This window comes from Vanessa tameamea, chromosome 8 (assembly GCF_037043105.1).
Source record: "Vanessa tameamea isolate UH-Manoa-2023 chromosome 8, ilVanTame1 primary haplotype, whole genome shotgun sequence".
Classification (NCBI taxonomy): Eukaryota; Metazoa; Arthropoda; class Insecta; order Lepidoptera; family Nymphalidae; genus Vanessa; species Vanessa tameamea.
In genome coordinates, this window is record NC_087316.1 from 3,623,681 (window position 1) to 3,644,687 (window position 21,007).

The 21,007-nt window shown below is 31.7% G+C and overlaps 1 protein-coding gene across 1 annotated transcript; it reads right to left on the reverse strand.

Annotated features, from left to right (window-relative positions):
- Positions 1-6,143: 6,143 nt before the first annotated feature.
- Positions 6,144-17,389, reverse strand: LOC113400033 (pre-piRNA 3'-exonuclease trimmer-like). The gene is made up of 11 exons (XM_026639397.2): positions 17,130-17,389; positions 16,639-16,873; positions 16,148-16,299; positions 15,093-15,228; positions 14,281-14,609; positions 14,068-14,195; positions 11,694-11,836; positions 10,192-10,278; positions 7,892-7,980; positions 6,884-6,982; positions 6,144-6,486 (listed from the first exon to the last, which is right to left on the reverse strand). Exons 1-11 carry the CDS (start codon positions 17,255-17,257, stop codon positions 6,414-6,416), a joined length of 1,599 nt encoding a protein of 532 aa, XP_026495182.2. The 5' UTR covers positions 17,258-17,389; the 3' UTR covers positions 6,144-6,413.
- Positions 17,390-21,007: the final 3,618 nt, after the last annotated feature.

A 21,007-nucleotide genomic window follows, 5' to 3' on the forward strand; every position in this document is an offset into this window, starting at 1 on the left:
AAACTTGTATTTAACGGTAATATATACTATTTTTCGTCTTATTTAGCATGTCCTCAATTTCAAGTAGTTTCAAGAGATTGCAACTAATAAAAAAACTCTCACCAACTTTTGTCGCTTTAGGTTCAATTTAGGGATATCCATCCCTGCTCACATGCTTTCTAATCTTCTATACAAGGACCATTTTAATTTTTTATTGTAATATAACTAGTTTTTTATGCCTTTCAACAACAAGCCCCCGGTGTTGTAGATGTCCATGGGCGGTGGTAGTCACTTTCCATCAGTTGAGCCTCCTACTCGTTTGCCATCTAATACATTAGTTTACCACTTCGACCTACTTATTCTGTATGTGAAAGAGCGTAAATTATTTCAGCACGAGTTATTTTTATTACTTAAAAGGGACTATCTAGTTACATCAGTTGTATCAAGGCAAAAGTTAGAAGAAAAAACGATTAGTATATTTTTCCATTTTCGGACTAAACTCAAGAAATGCACCTGCGTTTGTACATGACAGATATTGAAACCGTTTTCATTGTCATATAATTATAATATAATTTCTTTCATATGGTATAAAATTTTTAAGTAGTTAAAAAGGTTTTTCCGTAAACATGGCTACGCCGAATACGTAAAGCGATCGTACTGAATCGTAGGTCTCAAGGAGTTCTACAGAATCTTTTATAAATAAATCTTAGTATTCGTTTATATTTCAAATGTATTGGATAACTTATTTTTATTTTCGTTTTATTTTTTCTTTTATATTGCCCTTAATAATGCATCATTATGACCAGTAGTTTTCATATATAATAACGTTACGGGTTAAACACTTAAATTTTCCCGTATAATGTCGAACCGAATTGATATTATAAAATAAATCTTACAGAACGCAACTAAACAGAAGCTTAGAACACGTTCGCAGCTATTGATAAAAGTTACATAAAACAATCCCATAAATATCTAAAGTATGATTCACAGAGAGCGAAATAAATCAATGTATTGAGCTCACCGAACTGTAGGTAATTGCTTTAGAAAAACGCTTCAGTTCTTGGGCGTTTGTCTGAAGCTAGCATTATCTATATTTATTCCACAATAGCCTTTATTTTATAAACGTTAAGGTTTCAGGAGATATTCCAAACCGGCAATACACGTACCTGGGTATTTATATGACTCACCTACAGACACATTCTGAACTAATACCTGTTTGTGTAATATATTCGCTAAATAGGCCACATTACTGGGCACTTTTATACTTTAATGCGTACCGACGCAAATAGGATACATGTTGTTTATATTATAAGTAATATTATTAAGCATTATTTGTTTATATACATACGTATCGTAGAATTATCTTATTTAGTAGAAAACGATATGAGTATTGAAGACGAAGTTTGGAAGCAGCATTCTTCACGGAAAAAGTGAAAGAAAACCGATAATCATGAAATGGAATGTAATGGAGATACGAATGACATATTGCACGAAGATTGATGGTAGTTTAAAAGTAATTGGCAATGAGCATACAGTTCGGGCAAAAATGGTAGCTGTGCTGATGATACGACAAGGAAGAGATGAGATAGACATGAATGATAGTGATTTAATGTAGCTGCATTAAAATATTATTCCTCAAAAGTATTTTTATTGCGGACGGGCAAATGAGACACCTGATGGTAAGTGGTCACAAGCGCCCATAGACGTTAGCGCTGTAAGAAATATAAAACATTTCTTACGTCGCCAATGCGCCACCAACTTTGGGAGCTAAGATGTTATGTCCTTTGTTCTCTTGTAGTTACACTGGCTCACTCATCCTTCAAACCGGAACACGTCAACATTAAGTATTGCTGCATGGCAGTAGAATATATGATGAGTGGCTGGTACCTACCTACGTGTGCTTGTACAAAACCCTATCGCCATTTTAAATTCTGTCTTTTTTATGAATACCTATGGTACCATCTATTTACTTTGATTTAAATAAGTAAACTAGTAGAATTAACACATGATTTTCTTTGAGATAAAAAGCCATGTAGAACTGTTAACTGAATATATCTTATTTAATTATAAGAATGTTTAGAAGTAACATACTCTACTTAAATGCTTTGGGCCTAATAATCACTTTTATGGTAAAAATATTTATAAATTAGTAAATTAATAAGAAATTCAATTTAACAATATTAAGATTAAAATCATTATATAAAACAATACATTAAAATCCTGGTTCATTGACGCTAATTCGTTATTAAATTATTTAATTGAATTATAATGAACTTTCAACACGCTGTATAAACTATCGGTGGTTAATTGACAAATTTCTTGATCGTATAAATTTTATAAGCCTGGAGAAGTAAACATACCGCAGAATTTAAATACTTGTAGTTTTAATTACTTTGTATTAATAGATTATATTTAACCCATTCATGTAATTAAAATAACATTGGTTCATCTATTAGTTGTGTGATAAGATTAGCTATAATCTTTTAAAAGAAACAGTTTTATGTCAAATTTATGTTTTGTTTTTTTATTATTATTTAATTTTTAGTCATCGATTTAGCATGAACATAAATCGCCATTTGGTTTTATTTTTAATGTCAACACAGAATTTTAACTGGACGCTTTGTTAAAAAATAAACTACAATTATTACATATTTTCTAACTATTTAAACTTTGTTCAATGTTTTACAAATAAAACTGAAGAAACTATTGTTGAAGTTGAAATGGGAAAATATATTGAGTTTTTTTCGATACTTCGAATCTTCATTCCGTAGAGTATATTTAGTAGTATATTTAATATAATCTTATAACTTTCTTAAATCAGGAATATTTTGATTTTCGAATCAATGAATTAAATATTCGATACCTAAACATAAACAAAGATTTCATAACAATGAATTGAAGTTGGAATGGTAATAAATTTGTATTAAAGTCGAATAAACTGCGTTTAGTAACTGAAAACACGTTTAGTTCACGCTGTGGAATTAAGAGCAAACGTTTTGACACGGGCGATTTATGTTGATTTACACGGAATTGATGTTGCTAATTGAGTTATGCTTGTGTTTCCTGCGTTTATCGAGTTTATGAATGAAATACTCTAATTTCTACAAGTCCGATGGTGATGTCAATTTATTATTAACATTTTAGTCTGGACTTCAATAAGAAACATTGATTAATAAATGTATTTTACCTATTACTACTATGAGTACCTAGGAGAGGTCGTAGTTAAAGATGGTGGTGGTAGGGAGGAGAGATCGATTGCGGAGAGGGGAGATGTCATATTTATTATGGGGGTGAGGTCAAATGAAAGTCTTCTATTCTTATTGACCAGTTGATTATATTGAGATATCGGTGGTTTTCTTGCTTGCTTTCAACCAAGGTTTTGGCAACTTAACAAGTGACGAAATATGATTTGGAATTTACGAAAAGTTAATAAATTCCTATTTCATTTATTCAAATTTCGTTAGTTATCTATTTTTAATCTTTTCAAAGCTCCGGAATCGCGCCTGCCAGTATCTACGTCTTCTAATGCTCTGTAACATAAGATAGTTAGTTAAAAGGACTTGATTTTAAGAAAATATTTAAAAAAAAACAACACACTCTTTAAAAATATTGTTTATTGCCTAATAAATGTTATAGAAAATGTTAAAATTATCTTAATTAAATCGTACCTGCTATCTATAATATAATATTAAGAATCTGGAAAATATATTTTAAAACTATTTAATTTAATCAAAAAATGCTGTTGTTAGATAGATAAGTATGCTAAGCGAAAATGACAGGAGATACGGAAGCAGCGGTGCCATAAGGGTTTATTTAGTTTATAAGATGCAATTGGTTATATATTCAACATGTGTTTGTAAAGTAAGTAATCGTATGATGCAGATTTCAAACTTAAAGTGGGCACAACTGCGTTTGAATATTTATTTGTAATGTAATTCCAATTAAATCATTTGTATTTTCATTTATATGTTCAACAAATCGAAGAACTTGTTAATCATAATAATGGAGTTCATAGCGCATATCTTTGGTTAATGTTCATAGTAAACTTTAAACATAGAACACATCTTGGACCGGACATTGTTTATAAGGATTTGAAATCAAAACATCTATCATTTCATCTGTTAGCCCTAACATTTAGCACTAATCCATTATCATTAAAGAAACGGTTTACTTCAGATCGTTTAACAAATCAAAACATGTTGTCATCGAAAAAAAAGCCTCTATAAACTTTGTCTGCAACGTTGAATAAATTCAGTAAAACAGCTTAAAAGTTCTGTCATAAATAAACAAAACGTATTTTGGCGGCAACGTATGTTTTGTCTGTTAAATGTTTGAGTGCCATCCAGGAATGGGACACAGCTTAAATTTAAATTTACAACGCAGGTCTTGTTTTTAATTGATCATTTGAATTTAGCCAACGTTAATGGACGGTTTGTTTTTGTAACGGACGGTAAAATCCTTTAGAATAACACCGAAACTGGCTTTGCCCGGGCTACATGCTATATATGTCGTATGTATGAATAAGGATATAATTTTTTTGTTATGGGAATAGATATTTTGGTTTTGGAAATAGATTTATTATAACTTAAGTCTACTAGACCATATATCGGCTATAGGCGCAGGAAGTGTTTAAGTGAACAATTAGTTGCGCAAAAGTAGGTGCGTTTTCTATCATCCGGGTTATGTGGGATTCTTATCCACTAATACCATTGCGACGGTCGTCAGCGGCACAGTCCCTCCCGCGGCTCGTGGCTTGGCAGAGCTTTCTTCAGGAGCCGATAGTATTTTCGCCCCACACAATCTTCGCTAGTCCTTAGGGCAGCGTGAGGCCATCCCAGCTGCTGTTCTCCTCTCCTGTATGAGTAGAACACGGGAGGCCCTCACCTCGAGGGTCCACGGCCACACCTTGGAACGACTATATTTCATGTAGATAAGCTTATATTATAGTAGTTTTTTTACTATATACTAATGTGCAACTCTTTTTGTATAAAGAAAATCACTGTTATTGTAGATATTAATGACATTATAAATAAATTGTGACGCACAAGTATAACTGTTCGAAGGGTTGCCAAAGGACATTAAATAAATGCAGGTTTGGTTCATTACTGGCAAACATACACCATCAAGATTAAAATAAATTAATTCCTACTCGCCTTATCACAACTACAGATGCGCGCAAGTCGACAATACTAAGAACTAAACAAGAACTTACCGGTAATACCTATAGAGACAATGTAATAAAATTTACAACGTTGTCTCGTTGGTCTAGTGTCTTGATATAAGGTCACAGATCCCGAGGTTCTGAGATAAAAAGTTATTGATTTTTTCTATAGTTTGCCGTCCAATCGGATTATCAGGGTGACGGAATAGAGTGAACCAATGTTTAAGCACACCTTTGTGCACTATGATATGTCATGCGTAGATGGCTGGTCTCCCATGAGCCCTGACCGAAATCGGCTGGAAGACATCAAGTTATACCAGAAGGTAGAGCTGTCGGTCTGTCTGTGCGAGTCAAACTATTGATTGATTCATCGACTACATCGACAGTATAAACAATGTATCTATGTACAATATTATATAGACAGTGATAGTCAATTTAATTGTATATGATTATTACACACTTGGTGATAGGGCTTAAACCAAGCCCGTCTGGGTAGGTGCCACCCACTCATCAGATATTCTACCGCCAAACAACAGTACTCAATATTGTTGTTTGATGATTCCTGTTTGAAGGGTGAGTGAGTCAGTGTAACTACAGGCACGAGGGAGATAACATTTCATAACATCAGTTGGTGGTGCACTGGCGATGTAAGGAATGGTTAATATTTCTTTCAGCGCCATTGTCTACGGGTGGTAGTCACCACTTACCACTCATATCAGGTGGCCCATATGCTCGTCCGCCAACCTATACCATAAATAAACCATGTACATATTAATATAAAGTGTGACTATTGGATTTTTTTGCTGGGTCTTTTCAGAGGAATCTACATTCTACACTTACTAAATGACGATAAAAGTGCTAGGAGACCTTATTTGGATAAGATAAATTATTGACCCGATGTTAGGTGTAGTTAATATATCACAGGATGCCAACACATATGGATAGTAGGAACCACTTACCAATACCATACAAACATTACATTTAAAAAAAAATAAAACCACAATAGAGGCAGAGGAACATTTTATTTATAAATTTGTATCGAAACAATTTATTGCATAACACTTTATTAATCCTAATAACAAACGATTTCAGCAACTGCTTAACAAAATAATTCGGCAGCCTGATGGTTACTACAAAATGTATACAAAGATTTTATTTATATTTAAATATTTAATTTTTTAACAAGATTAAACAAATAAACGATTTCATTTTTTTGATGACGCCAAGTAATTTGTTATTCAAACTCCTTGCTTTAAGAAATAAGGAGTTTTAATTATAAAAGTTTTGTATTGAATTGTCGATGTATGAACATGAGTAATATGCTACCGGTTATAATAGCGCTGCTCCTGAAATAGAAATATATTTTAATTTCAAACTTATATTGTGCATATATATTCAAATGAATACCGCAGGACGTAACTATATGTCCTATATGCAACCTCATTTGAACCATTTCAAATAATATTATCTCGAAGGAGGAAATAAATAATCGAAAGTTGTACAAGTTTTTACTTTAAATAACAAGCATTGGTAATGAATTAAAGAGTCATAAAGAACTAGAATATAACTCATTCGAATTTAACTCTAAATTAAATTTATTTTTGACATATTCCTTAAACGTGCAAAGAATATACGAAACAACAGTATAATTGAATCAAGTGCCAAGATTTAGTTAAAAAAATTTAATATATATATTTTTAATTAATAAACTTATATTCTATAATTATAAAACAAGATATTTACCAAACAGCTACGCGGCCGACGGGAGAATGTTTGACAAAACTATATGGCGCTATTCTGTAGTCACGGTCGTTCCTAAACTGTTTCAATATCTTGTCCGCTCTGAAATATTGCAGTATAATAATAAATATAATTTTACTATTCATTTTGAGCCTTTCTAGTTGTCGTCTGCGGCTTCGCTCGCGTTTTAAGGGTTGGTTGTCACGTATTTTCGGCAAAAAAGTAGCCTATGTCTTTCCTTGGAGTTCAAGTTTGCTCCGTACCAAATTTCTTCAAATTTTATTCATTGGTTTGCCAGTGAAAGAGCGACAGACAGACAGAGTTGCTTTCAAATTTATATTAGTAAAGTTTAGTATAATGCTAATGGAGTTGGAAAAATATGACTTAAAAATTGGATTTATAAAAGAGCTTTTAAGTATTGAATTGAACTAAATACGTTTTGCTTGAATATTTTTCTTTAAATATCTCAAATTTCGATTCAAATGCTTAAATTGACTGGACAATTATTTTAATAGATACTAACTCACATGCAACGCGAAGTAAACGATCTCTATCTTCTTGTTTAATTATTATCATCGTATTACAAACGCGTTAGCATTTTGTTCGACTTTGTATGTTAATTTAGACATTTTGAGAATACAGTCTGAAAGCAATTGCATAACTATCCATGGTCGAAATGAGTATGTGAGTTTTGACAGAAATCACAATACTTTAGCTTCGATTAATCGTTTAGATTGTGGCGTTTAGGCTGTATCGATGTTGATGAAAGTAGGTACGAAAACAAGCTTGGACCACGAAAAGAAACATAGGCGACTTTTTGCACCTTTTGCGTGCATTTCGGGATCAATGTTGGGGGTAGTGTTCTCGAGGGTTTAGATGAACGAAAGTAAATAATAAATACAACTAATAGTGCTAAATGTGCCGAAGTATCGGGTTTTAAAGTTTTGGGAATAATAACATATGTAATGGGTTTAACTGTTAACATATTCTTAGGTCGTAGTAAATACTTACACGTTCCGCGAGCTGGCTGCGACGAGCGCAGTTCGACTGCCATAACGTTTTATGTCCACAGATCCAAAACTCGCGAGCACAGACGTTATCTGTATTTTCAAAGGAATCGATATTAAATACGTTTCACTTGGGTATTTTCTCTCACTCGAACGGTCTTTACGAGGGCCTTGGGTTTACTGAATATTATACATTTTATATGATTATTATACTGAATATTAACAGATACCTACATCTTACTAATATATAAAAGCGAAAATTTGACTGAATCGTTGTTTATAACTCAATCATACAAGAAAATAGTCGTGATAGTCGTGCACAAAGGGTGTTTTTTATGCCGGAAAAATGTACCTAGCACCTGCACCCACCACCCCTCTCACAGCCGTGGGCAGAAAATAATATCTACTATGCAGCGATTAGTACTGATGCCTTCTTCATCTGCCAGGGCGTCTATACTAACTTTCAGTACAGTTACGTTTCCTCTATTTGATCACATATCCATAGTATTTATTTGTAATTCATGTATGATCCATACATGATTTTTACTCACAATGGCGCGCACCTCCAAGGTTATTTAGTTATAATACATTGACAAATATAATCTAATTTGTATTTATTTGCTGTTGTTATCTTCTCACTTTTAAGCACAAGCGCCTCTCGTGCTAATGCACGCTGATTTTATTTACAAGGAGCGCGCCTTCTTTTGTGAACCGATCTATAAAATCGAAATATTATTTTTTCAAGTAGGCTCATAAAAGCAATTTTGTATCGTCATGATACAGTGTTGAATTAAAAGTAAAGCTATCACTGATTCAGAAAGTAGATTCTACCGTGAAGAACCGACAATCTTCCCCATCATTTTAATAACAGAGTATGTCAGTAAAGTATAATTGTTTTTTTTAAATATCCTGTCTAGAAATCAACAAATACTAAGTCCACACTTTTTATCTTTGTTATATATTGAGTAATATGCCTACAGACTTAGGATGACAGAAGATGACGATCTTCTGTCATCATTTTCAATCCGATCGAGTACCATGAAGTACCGTACAGTTTGGTTTAAATTCGTTAATCGGTTAGTAATTTTGTAGGCCGCTGATTGTAAGGTCCCCATCTTGACATTGTTGGAGATATTAGACATTTTCTACGCAGCAAATGCTCTGCCAGCGATTTGATTTAGTTGTCTCTGTGTATTGCTAGCAAACTTATCATTCACACGGAAATGGTATAAGGAAATGTCACGAGGGATTATAATCTGGTCGTAAATTAACAATAGTGTTTAATTGAGTCAAAACACTAGCTATTTATTACTCACTTATAAAAGTTTATTTACATTCAACAAATAGTAAGTACGTATCTAAGAATGTTTTAAAGTGTTTTAGTATTTCAAAGAACTTTTTTTATTTTGTGTTTTTTTTTATCAATTACTTTAATCTCATCGTATTGATGAACAGATAAATAACTTTAACGAAATAATTTATACAGTTTAATTATTATTATCCAATCTCGTTCAATCGAAATAATACCATTCCCAGCTCTGCTCGCACTCGTCCACCGCGCCAAATGTCTAACATAAATACAGCTGCGGCGACATCGCTACCCGAATTATATTTATATCCTAACCTTAAATCAACCTTGACAGAGGAATGAAATATGACTTCTCTTACGTTTAAAAAATCAAACAGCTCGATGTTTAAAAAAAATATCCCGGGGCCAAAATAAAGATCCACTCGCGACACTCGAGCATTATCAATCCGTTTTAACTAGCAACGGGAAATATGCATGCACGTGTGGGAGTGCGTGCGCGTGCGTGTGTGCGTGCGCTGGCCGAGCGCCAGGCGCGCCGGGCGCCCGCGCCGCGACTCCGGCCGGCACCGTGCTGCACCGTGTCGCGCTCGCCGCGAGGCAGACCGCTCTACTCAAAGCATTTCAAACACCGACCCCGTCACGCGGCAGCTGGAAAACGTTCCGCGAAACGACGCACCACCGGCCGAGGTGACAATTATTACTACCATAACTGTTCCGTAACATATGGGCTCTAATTTTGGCTCCAAGGATCGGGACGACTCGTGCGGAGCGTGTTTACTAATCGTTACGCAAATAGCATCACCTCGAGCTCCTTATGTAATGATCCTGGCCGGAGACTTTGTAATAACGATGCCTGTTATGTCTCTTCGAGAAAAGTGCGTTGTTATTATTGTGGCGACGTTCCCGGGAGAATTATAAATAGCTCTTATTATGATAATCAATTTCGTTCATCGGGCGATAAATATTTTACAATTGCATATATATAAAGATGGTACCTTTCCGACATTAATAACTCGTTCCTTAATTGATTTAACGTGAAGTAAATCGGGGCGATGACTCGGCGGATCGTTGTTCACGAGATTCTGTAATAAAATTATCGTTAAAATTTCGTGGTTATTAAAACTCATAATAAAACTTGTGTCCAATCTTTTTTTTGGAGATTTTGGTTGCACTTAAAAAAATACTCAGATTAGAACCTACGATTGTCTGCTACGAGTTTACTACAGGTTCTGACTATATTATATAATAATGATAGTTACTTTCGTATAGATATTATAATTTTTTTAAAGAATGAGGCCAACCTTTTCAGAAATGTTTCAATAATTTTAGATACAATATTTCTCGCTTGGCTGTTAATTATATTTTCTTTTTTTAAATGAATATGGTTTCGTCCAATAAAAATACAAATTAAAACAAGAAATAGGCAAAAGTATTTGTTTAAATATAGAAACCGTAACCTTTGCCTGTCAAGCATATTTACTTATCTATTCATATTTATAAAAATAATTTGTGCTAATGCTGACTATTATCGCACAGCCAAAAGTACGGAGTCTTGACAGTTGAAATATTTATTTTATTTTGTAAGCATTCACTAAGAAAGGATTATTGGGAACTTTATCTAGAAGGGGGCGAGGGAAATAGGATTAGTATCTTTGGACGAATCTTTGTTCTTCATGAAAATATTAATCCTTATTTTACCCTTACGACGTCGAGGTAGGAAATTGGAGATCACATAGAAGAATGTCATTATGGTTCTATTGCTTAGCAAAAATTATATGATGACGTCATATTCTTTTAGTGATGTTTTCAATTTAAACTCGGGGTGATTATTTTCCTGTTTGACTTTATCAAGAAATACATACTATTTGTGCATAATAAATTATAAATATATATATTTTGTATTTTAATAGGTATCGGCTACAATTAAAAAACCTGCCTATCAAATTATTCCAATCCATTTTTTTATGAGGGAGGTATGTTAATAAATTAAATATTTATAATATATACATAAATATAAATTTTGGATAGTAATATTATTTATTATTACCCGCGCAAAAAAACATTTGGTGAATTGTTGGTTGGATATGATAATGGAGACTAAGACCTACTAACGGTAGAAGCACTAAAAATGGGATTAAGTTACTACGTTTTTTTTGCCTGTAATTACACTAACGCTCTCGAAGCCTAAGTTCAATGACCAGTGTTTTGATGGTACCTAATGTTACCTTTTACTTGGTGGTAGGGCTTTGTGCAAGCCCGCCTGAGTTGTTAACATTTACAAAAAAACAGCAATACTTTGAATGTCAATAATGTTGTTTTCTGGTTTGAAGGGTGAATAAACCAGTATATCTACAGGCACCAAGGGGTTGGTGGTAATTTCAGTGAAAACATTTCAGACGCGTGAATATCTATGGGACTGGTGACCATTTGCCATCAGATGACCATTGCTTTTCCGCTTAACAATGTAATAATAATAAATAATTTAACATTTACTTACCATGTAAGCAACAGCTCCGCGAATCATATTAACTTTATTGCAGAAAGGACTCAGAGCAGCAAGTTTTTCTTTTGGTCCGACGGGTCTAAATTTTCCACTGACCTCACAGGCCGCCCAGTGACCCAAACGGATGAAGCAGTACCCTTCACAAATCAAATCCAAAACTACTATCAAGAATTATTTTAAAAAACTTTTTTTTATTTGCCGACATGCGGAGTCTATATTGCGACGATGGATCAAGACTTGAGATGATAAAATTAAAAAAAATTATGCATGCGAAAGTAACTCTGTCTGTCTGTTGCCTTTTCAAGGGCAAACCACTGAACCAAATTTATAAAATTTGGTATGAAGCTAGAACTAAACTTGTACTCCAAAGAAGAACATAGGGTACTTTTTATGCTTAACGCTTGACCAAAAATCCTAAAAACGCGTGCGAAGTCGCGGGCTACAACCAGAGCCGTCTCAAGCAATGCTGGGGTCCTTGGGCACCCATGAATTTGGGGCCCTTTTGGTAGATATTTACTACCATGTACAAATAATTTGATAATGGCCAGACTTTAAGTATAGTTTCAAATAAACGGTGCGGAAATTTTCGTATATTCGTAGGAATCTGGTTGGTTGTACAATCTTATGGCTATTTTACAGCCATTTTTGATAAATATGTTAGTTATTACAAATATATCACTTTCGAAAATATACATTCAACAATCAACGTGAGCACAAACGTGTGAAAGAGATTGTTGGTTCTTCGGGGCCTTCTCGGGATGGGGGCCCTGGGCTCATGCCCCGTGTGCCCTATGGTAAAGACGGTAATGGCTACAACTAGTACTATATACTACTGTCTTTACATTGTCGAGTAAAACATAAACAGCCTGTAAATGGCTCTCCGTTTGACAATGTTAGGAGCTAATTCCAGCAAGTTGCGCTTCAATGCGGATTGGACACGCGTGGGGCAGATATTCTTCATCTCCAACCATTTGATGAGTTATAAACACAAATTAAGCACATGAAAATACGGTGGTGCTTGCCTAGATTTAATCTTCTTCTTAGGTAAAGTCTAACCACTGGACCATTACGGCACAACATTGTACATAGTATTTAAAATGAGCTAAAATATACGTCAGTTAACACTATCTTTTAGAGATATCTATTGCTAGCATTACATGAGATTGGCCTGAAATTATTATATAAGAAAATATAATTTTATCTGATACCTTTATGCGAATTAAATACAAACAACAGTAAATAGTGTAATATACTTACTAAAACATGAAGATATACGTTTACATACTCTTTACACAAATAAATATTTGTAGCTGGCGGAGGATTACACCAAGACAGGAGGGATCATACATATTATTATTATTGATTTACAAACGTCTACAATTACGTAAAGACTGACGATGTGTAAGGCTTTAATAACAAGTCCATAAATGTGAGGTATTTATATTGATAACTTAACTAAATATTTAGATAATAAATATTACATATGCGCACAGCCATTACAATGAAAATTGAAGCTAATGCAAGCAGGAAGTCAAAAAAAAAACTGGAGAATATTATTAATACAGATTTAAAATCTTTAAAAAGATTGTGAACGTGAAAATATACATACAAGAATTTTTATATCATTATTTATTATACTAACATTTGTTTGTTTGTTTGTTTGTTTGTTTGTTTGTTTGTTTGTTTGTTTGTTTGTAGGGAGGTAATCTCCGGTAAACTAATGATGCCACTAACTTTTTTACTGGTAGAAAGCTACATTTTCCCCGAGTTCTATAAGGAATTAATCATATTTATATCATATATTTTCTTTATTAACATACTGTTAACGTGCGAAGCCGGGTCGCGTCGTTAGTTAAACATTTTGTTTTTATTTTTTCTCAGGAGACGAACAGAAATTAGCCCTACTGGACAACGAGGCGAAAATGTACTATTTGGACCCTTTGCAGTATTTTTAAGCTTGGTTTTCCAGGAAGGATAGTCCGTATGACTGAATTTACTCTCATTAAATGGCAGAGCGTATATGTTAATTATATAATATATGTACTTATTAATCCTAATTTAAACTATACCGCATGAAAAATTAATCTTAGTAATTTTTTCCTACCATTCTTATTTTATAGCATAATTTGTTTCCTTTAATAAGTAAAAAATATATCATCTTTTTTCTTATATCGAACAAACATAAACTCAGTTCAAAATAACACACAAATTAACTTGTACATATGTATTAAATTACTATCAAGGCGTGGTCATATAAAAAATGAATGTATTAAAAAAAAAAATAATGTCAGTCACAATGGGCAATTTAGATTATTTTTCAATTTAGGTACTATAAGCTAATGAATATATTTAATAGATTAAATCTTACCTGAACAATATGAGTCCCATCCTGCTTCATGGTAGCTTTGCTTCACATCAAATGGGATTTTTATTTTAACGATATTCATACCAGTTTGTAACCTCTTACACTTCCCATCTAAAAAGTATTCATACAAACTGAAAGGAAACATTAAACAATATAACAAACGAAAATAAACTTTATTAATATTGAATTAAGTTATATAATTAATAATATTCTTACTCTTGGAGCGCATTTGATTTCCATGTTTCATCGAATGCTAATTTTCTGCTCATTTCATGAGATATGTACTTTGTATCGAATATCACTGGGAAAAGATTATTGATATTTTTTTTAAATACAGAATAATTCTTTGGCAATGGTCCTATAAACTGACTGTGTAAAAGCACAGTGTCCAAGAAAATGTTGTGACCCACAATAGGTTTTTTATGCTCTGCGAGTAAATTAATTATCTGTGAGAATCCTAATATGTTGCTCATTAAGTTTTCTTCCAGTAATGTTATTGGTGCACTGTTTGCGCCTTCTACATTCTTATCTCGGTATATGAGGACCTGAAAATATAAATTAATCCATTTCTTAGTTGGTTGTTGTTGAGAAAAGATAATACAGATCAAACCTACCTACTTATAATATCACATATTGTAATGTATTAATTGAAGTAACATTATTATCTATGATTTTTAGCAGTTGTTATGAATGAAATTGTTTCAAAAGTGGTTGGAATTAGTTAATAATATTGAAAAAAATTTAGTTTAAATCAGGTCTTAATAATCACTATGCAATTATTAATGAACTTGAGTTCAGTTCTATAAACGTGAAATAGCAAAAAAAATTCAGAAACAAAATTTTATAAGTATTTCAGTAATCATATTTATACAAGCTCAAAAACTTTTTGTTAAGAGGGGAGGAGCTTTATAAACAGCTGTCGTATATTTACACTGTTATTTTAATTCACTTTATTATATTGAAGACTCAACAGAGTGAATTATGATAAACAAGGGCATAGGCCTTAGGAGCTACACAGTAAAAATTACCTTATTGCTATTACCTAAGCTATCAGTCGTAAGTACATCAGGAAATCTCAGTCTTATTTCATTGTGGACAATATAACGCATCACAGGGTTCTCAATGTCAAAGTACAGGGTTTCTTCTTCACCATTCATCAGCCATCTGGAATTAGTTATATTATTTATAAAAAAAACAATAATCTTATAAGCAAGGTGGCACAAGACAAAAATTATTCGATATTTCGACAAAAAAGCCACATATTTTATTTTGGAAAGCAGATGAGTTAATGTACCAAATGATGGTACATAGTGGTCACATACGCCCATAGACACTGGCACTACTAGAACTATAAACCAAGCTTTCCTTAGTTTATGGGTTATATTCCTTGTGCCTGTAGTAACACTGGGTCACTCATGTCTTAACCAGAATAGAACAATCAATTCTTTTTACTGTTATGTGCTAGTTTGAAGGGTGTTAATTGTAGTGTGATAATTTTAGAATTAAAATTATATTATAAAGTAGTATTGACTACATTTTGATACAACAAAGCAGCAATTAATTATTGACAGAGCATAATAAAACATTATGATTGTATAATGTATATAGTCAAGTAGTGTATACTTGACTATATACATTATACAATTGACTAGATATAAAGAGCATACGCTCTATAGTAAGAGTATACTTACACATATTGAGAACAAAAAATATTTTATTTCAACCACAGAGGAGTATGTCAAGATCATGAATAATCTATAATATATATTATTGTTCATAAATGGAGTTTTAACTGTCAGCGATTTTTGTTATACTACACTTTGAAAGTTAAATTATCTATCTATCATTAGTTAAGTGCTTGTTGTAGAATAAATACAGATATATTATTCAAGAATCATTGATAGTTTTTATAATATAACCGAGCTATTAGTAAATGTTATGGAATATGTAAAATTCCATATCTAAGTTTGTTTATACTCAACTTCAATTGGAATAGGATATTCAACGATGTCTTATACAATATGTGCTGTCATTAGTAAAATTAAAATTAAGTTTAAATTTAATGTAAATTGAGTGAACATACTTCGACACCTCAGAGCAGTATTGCTGTAGAGTTCTTTCATCATCCATATTTATACTATTAATTAGATTAATAAATAGAGTTTTATCATTTATCTGCTGCCGTATAAGCTTCTCCTCAGTTTTACTCAAGTACGGAAGGCCATCATATATGAACTGTGAAATAATAATAGATATTGTTTAACAATGTATAAATTACATTACTTTTCTTTATCAGTGTTTAATTTATTTATTAATTGAATATTGTTTTATAAAAGACCATGATTATTACAATAAGATAATATTTAATATTAAATTAAAACATTGGTGGTGGTTAAAGATCCCAAACTTTACATTACTGATATAAATAACATTATGCAAAATGCATATGTTACATAAAATAACTAACATAACAGATGTTTATTGTTTCGAATCTGATACTAAATGTAAGTAATATAAGGGTTATTCATATTGGTTTTAGTACCAGACTGGATATAATTTCTACATTTTAATCACCTTGTTGAAATTAAATTTGTGTTTACAAAGAAATCGAAGCGTGGATGCTTGGAATATAAAGGACTGGTCTATATCACCGAAGGTTTGCGGACACAAATGGAATGTGTAACCAACAGCTATATAGCTGTCTTGTTCTCTTTCATACTGGAACATTGTTAAGCCGACCTGAGTCATTATCATTTTGCTCACTTCATTTTTTATAAGATCATATCTTTCTTTGCTGGTGTGGAATAATCTGAAAATATAAGTTGTTACATATTTCAAAGATTTATATATAAAAAAAAATTGTCGTTGTTCACTCGCGTTTTAGTTCTTGGTCGTCAGTGGTTAAGCATAAAAAAGTAGCCTTAGTCCTTCCTAAGGGTTCAAGTTTGCTTCATCTCAGATTTAATCAAATTCAGTGGTTTGGCCGTGAAAGACCAACAGACGCAATTCCTGTCCCACTTATTATATTAGTATAGATATGCGTTATAAAATTAAAATATACGTACCTATGATTAAAACATTCACCCGATAAAATAGCTGTGAATTCCGCATCGAAGCCCACGAAACACGATTGTTTCAAATTTTTGGTTATGTTGTCTAATTCTTGAGAAAAGTTATTTTTTGTAATCTCCATTATATATCTTGTGGTGAAAAACTTTTAAGAAATTTCAAGTACAGTATTTTTCATTGGTGTATAAGAAAATATATTTATTTTATTTACCCTCAAAAACTGTAAACAGTAGTTATTTAACTTGATTGACATAAGTGACAGACAGCTGAAATAACAGTGGCATACCGTAGCGTATAACAGTCAACACATTGAACTGTCAGCACACAGTCAGTCGAAAGTACAACATTGACAGTTCCTAAAATATTAAAATTTTAAAATCCATACTTTTTTAATTCTTGGTACTTAAATGTAATTCATATTCATAACATTTGTAAAAGAAACATACTTAAAATAATTTCTAAATACATAAGATAATTAATAACTTAGATAGTCAATTGTTGTTTCCTTAATTAATAAATGTTTATCGATGAAAACAATCAATCAAATATATCCACATTATTATTGATGTATACATGATAGGTTAGAAATTAAAAGATACAGTTGAATATAAATCTAGAAGTACTAAAAATCAAAACTTAAGAATAAAATAGTAAATATTTTAAAAACAGAAAAATTGTAATAACCTTTTTTTTTTGTGCCGAGAGGGCACAGATTATTTCACCAATGTCACCTGCGAGTAATAATCTTGTATATGGAGACGAAAAATTTATTTTAAACTGACATTACTTACCAATTGTTAGGCAACATTGTCTTGACGTATAGGTATAACTAAAATGGTATGTCTAAAAAATAAGTTAATCTAAAAAGTACTCGTAAGGGTTATTTAATAATTGTTATTAAATATTAAGCAACAGTATACTTTTATAACGTTTATATAATTATATTGTACATTTATTTCCGGTTTTTATTTCTATTGAGAAGAGCTATAATGTTTTTATTACTTAAGAAAATAAAATAGTGTCTCATGTATAAGGAGGCGCGGGAAAATACTCCAATTGCAATTTTTAATAAATAACTGTCGGATTATTTTTTTTGTATTGTTTACAAATGCCCACGTGATACTTTTTTTGTGTATCTGAGATTTAGTAGCGTTTGCTTGGAAACATATTACGTAAAAAGGTAGTATTAAAGACGACACAACAAGATCTTAAATATCTTTGATTGAACATGATCTGTGTAGGAAATATACGTTTCAGCTTCGCTAATGTAAATATTACTGAGCTTATATTATTTCTATTATAAATCTTTTTTATAATAAATGTTTTAAAATAAAGACGGCTTTCTTATTACGCCTGTATTCCCGCTTTCTTCTAAACCACTTGACAGATTCTGATACGGTTTTCACTAATAGATAGGGCGATAAACGAGAAAGGTCTATACGTTTAATTTGCAAATATTTTGTACAAAATAACTGAACTGTTACGGTGTTTAATAAAATTAAGATTAACTTAACATAGTAAAAATTATCCAAATTTCAATTTATAACCAATATATTAATAATTATTATTCATAACTATTTCGCATTAATAATTATTTATATAGACTAAATAAATGATTGTTAATAAATAAATATGCGGATTTCTCATTTTTTTCATTAATAATTTTGCATCCGTGCAAAGTATCAGCAAAAGTACAAGCGACCGGGGAGGGTCGCTTGTTTACTATATATGATACATACCTACATCTATTAGATGGCGATTGATCGTCTATCTAAATCTACTCAAAAAATTGGAAATCAGAAAAATCTATAAAAAGACATATAATGCGACTTTTCCTATTATCAAAATATTTTTTTATATTTTTTACAGAGCTCAGATTCTGAAAGAGATACATTTATTAAATATGTATTTTTATTTATGTTATTTTATTAATAAATGGCAATATAAATAGTAATAGATATATGTATCTTATTATAAAAATAAATATAAAATCCTGAACAATTTAATGTCTAGTCGCAGCATAGAATAACGTTAAGAATGAATAGTAGCCTGGAGCCAATTTAGTTGTTGAAGAAACATCAATATTGTAGTAGGTAATAAAGTAGGTACATACTAGTGTTATTATAAAGGCAGTATATACACATGTAAGTTGGGGACAGGGTCGGATTCTTTATTTTTCAAATAAATTAAAAAACGAAATCAATTCATTGTTTCAATAGTTTGTTGTAGAAAAAATTAAATTCTCGTATCAAACAGAATTATGTAGATATATTATACATATAATTAAAATGTATTTTATTATATCCAGATACATTATATTAAACTTGCTTACTCATCAACATTGTAATTACTTTTTTTTAGAAATGTCCTTTGTGGGGCACTCTTGTCAAATCTCGTCCAGGCCCCGGGGCTACGGCCCCCACAAGACAAGTTTTAAAACAAGTCGCTTAAAAATGTCCCCTGGTTGAGAATAACCAAAAGTTCCATACGATCTCGAATGTCTATTGTATATATAATATACGTCTGATTTAAATATGTTAGTAAAAAAATATGTTGATCATTAATTGTTACTGAACAATGAGAACTTATAAATATGATGACGTCAACTGTTTTAGGGATAGCGTAACCGACAATAAATCGTCTAACAGACCAAATCTAATGTGACACGAGATGCAGGCTCAGCAGTCGTTTAATTTTTTTCCTTTAATACGATAGAATACATAGGATAATAGGCCTGAAGCGAATTTATAGATAGATTCGTCGCAATCTATAATTTAAAACACATTTTATAATACTGTTTCGTTTAACTTTGTTTTTAATTTTTATTATTTTATAATTTAATTATAGAGAATATCATAATTTACGATGTGTTCACAGTTGTCAAGGAGCGGCCATAAAATGAGGAAAATCTTATTGTTGCTTTATTTATAATAAATACCCAAATATTAAAAAACTATTACCCTTTTTTATCAAAAGTAATATAATATTTTCAGTGTTATAAAAACAGCTATAAATAAATGTCAAATTTAAGCCTAAGCAATATAGACCATAAATACATGCACATTAAAAATAATGCTGTAACGTTAGAATAAGGTTACTTATTGTTTTTCTCCATATTGAGTTAGATTACATAAGAGCAGTATGTGGACCGGGCCAAGGACGCTCGCTGGCGAAACTTAAGGCACGGTGAAGCTAACTTGCATTTTTATTATGAAATCATAAAATAACGGCTTCCGTGCTGGTAGAACCTTTTACTTTTTGTCAGAATGCGATAAATTCGTTATACGGAATTTTATTTATGCGAATAATATACACTAAATAATTCATTTCGATAAGTAAAATTTTTATTATTTTTATCTAAGTTAAATAAAACGAATCTTTCATATTTCACCAGGTTTTGTAAGTAATATTATAAAAATAAATATAATTATTCATAATACTTATTATCTATATTACCAGATCGTTTTAAATTACCAGGTAGGTATTTGTATTCGATTGTGATTATGTATTCACTTTCGTTGCTTAACTTGAATGTTTCGTACACTCCATCTTTAATGTAGGACATACTTATCTTAACCTAATATATAATACAAACATCCAACAAATTTAACTAACTTAAATGTTAAAATGTACTGAACCCTATATTTTCCATAAGAAAAATAAAAAGATGAAGTACGAACTTAATTGTTCATACTTCAGATAATTCCAAAATGTCTTGCACCGCTCGACATTAACATTTAATATTACTTGCATAATATATTACATAATACTGCAGAGAGAGTGTTCAATCTCAAAGTATACGATTTACTTCCGAATAGGAGCCCTGTCTTGGCGTCCGAGACCGACGCTGTATTAGGTTACAAGTTACAACACG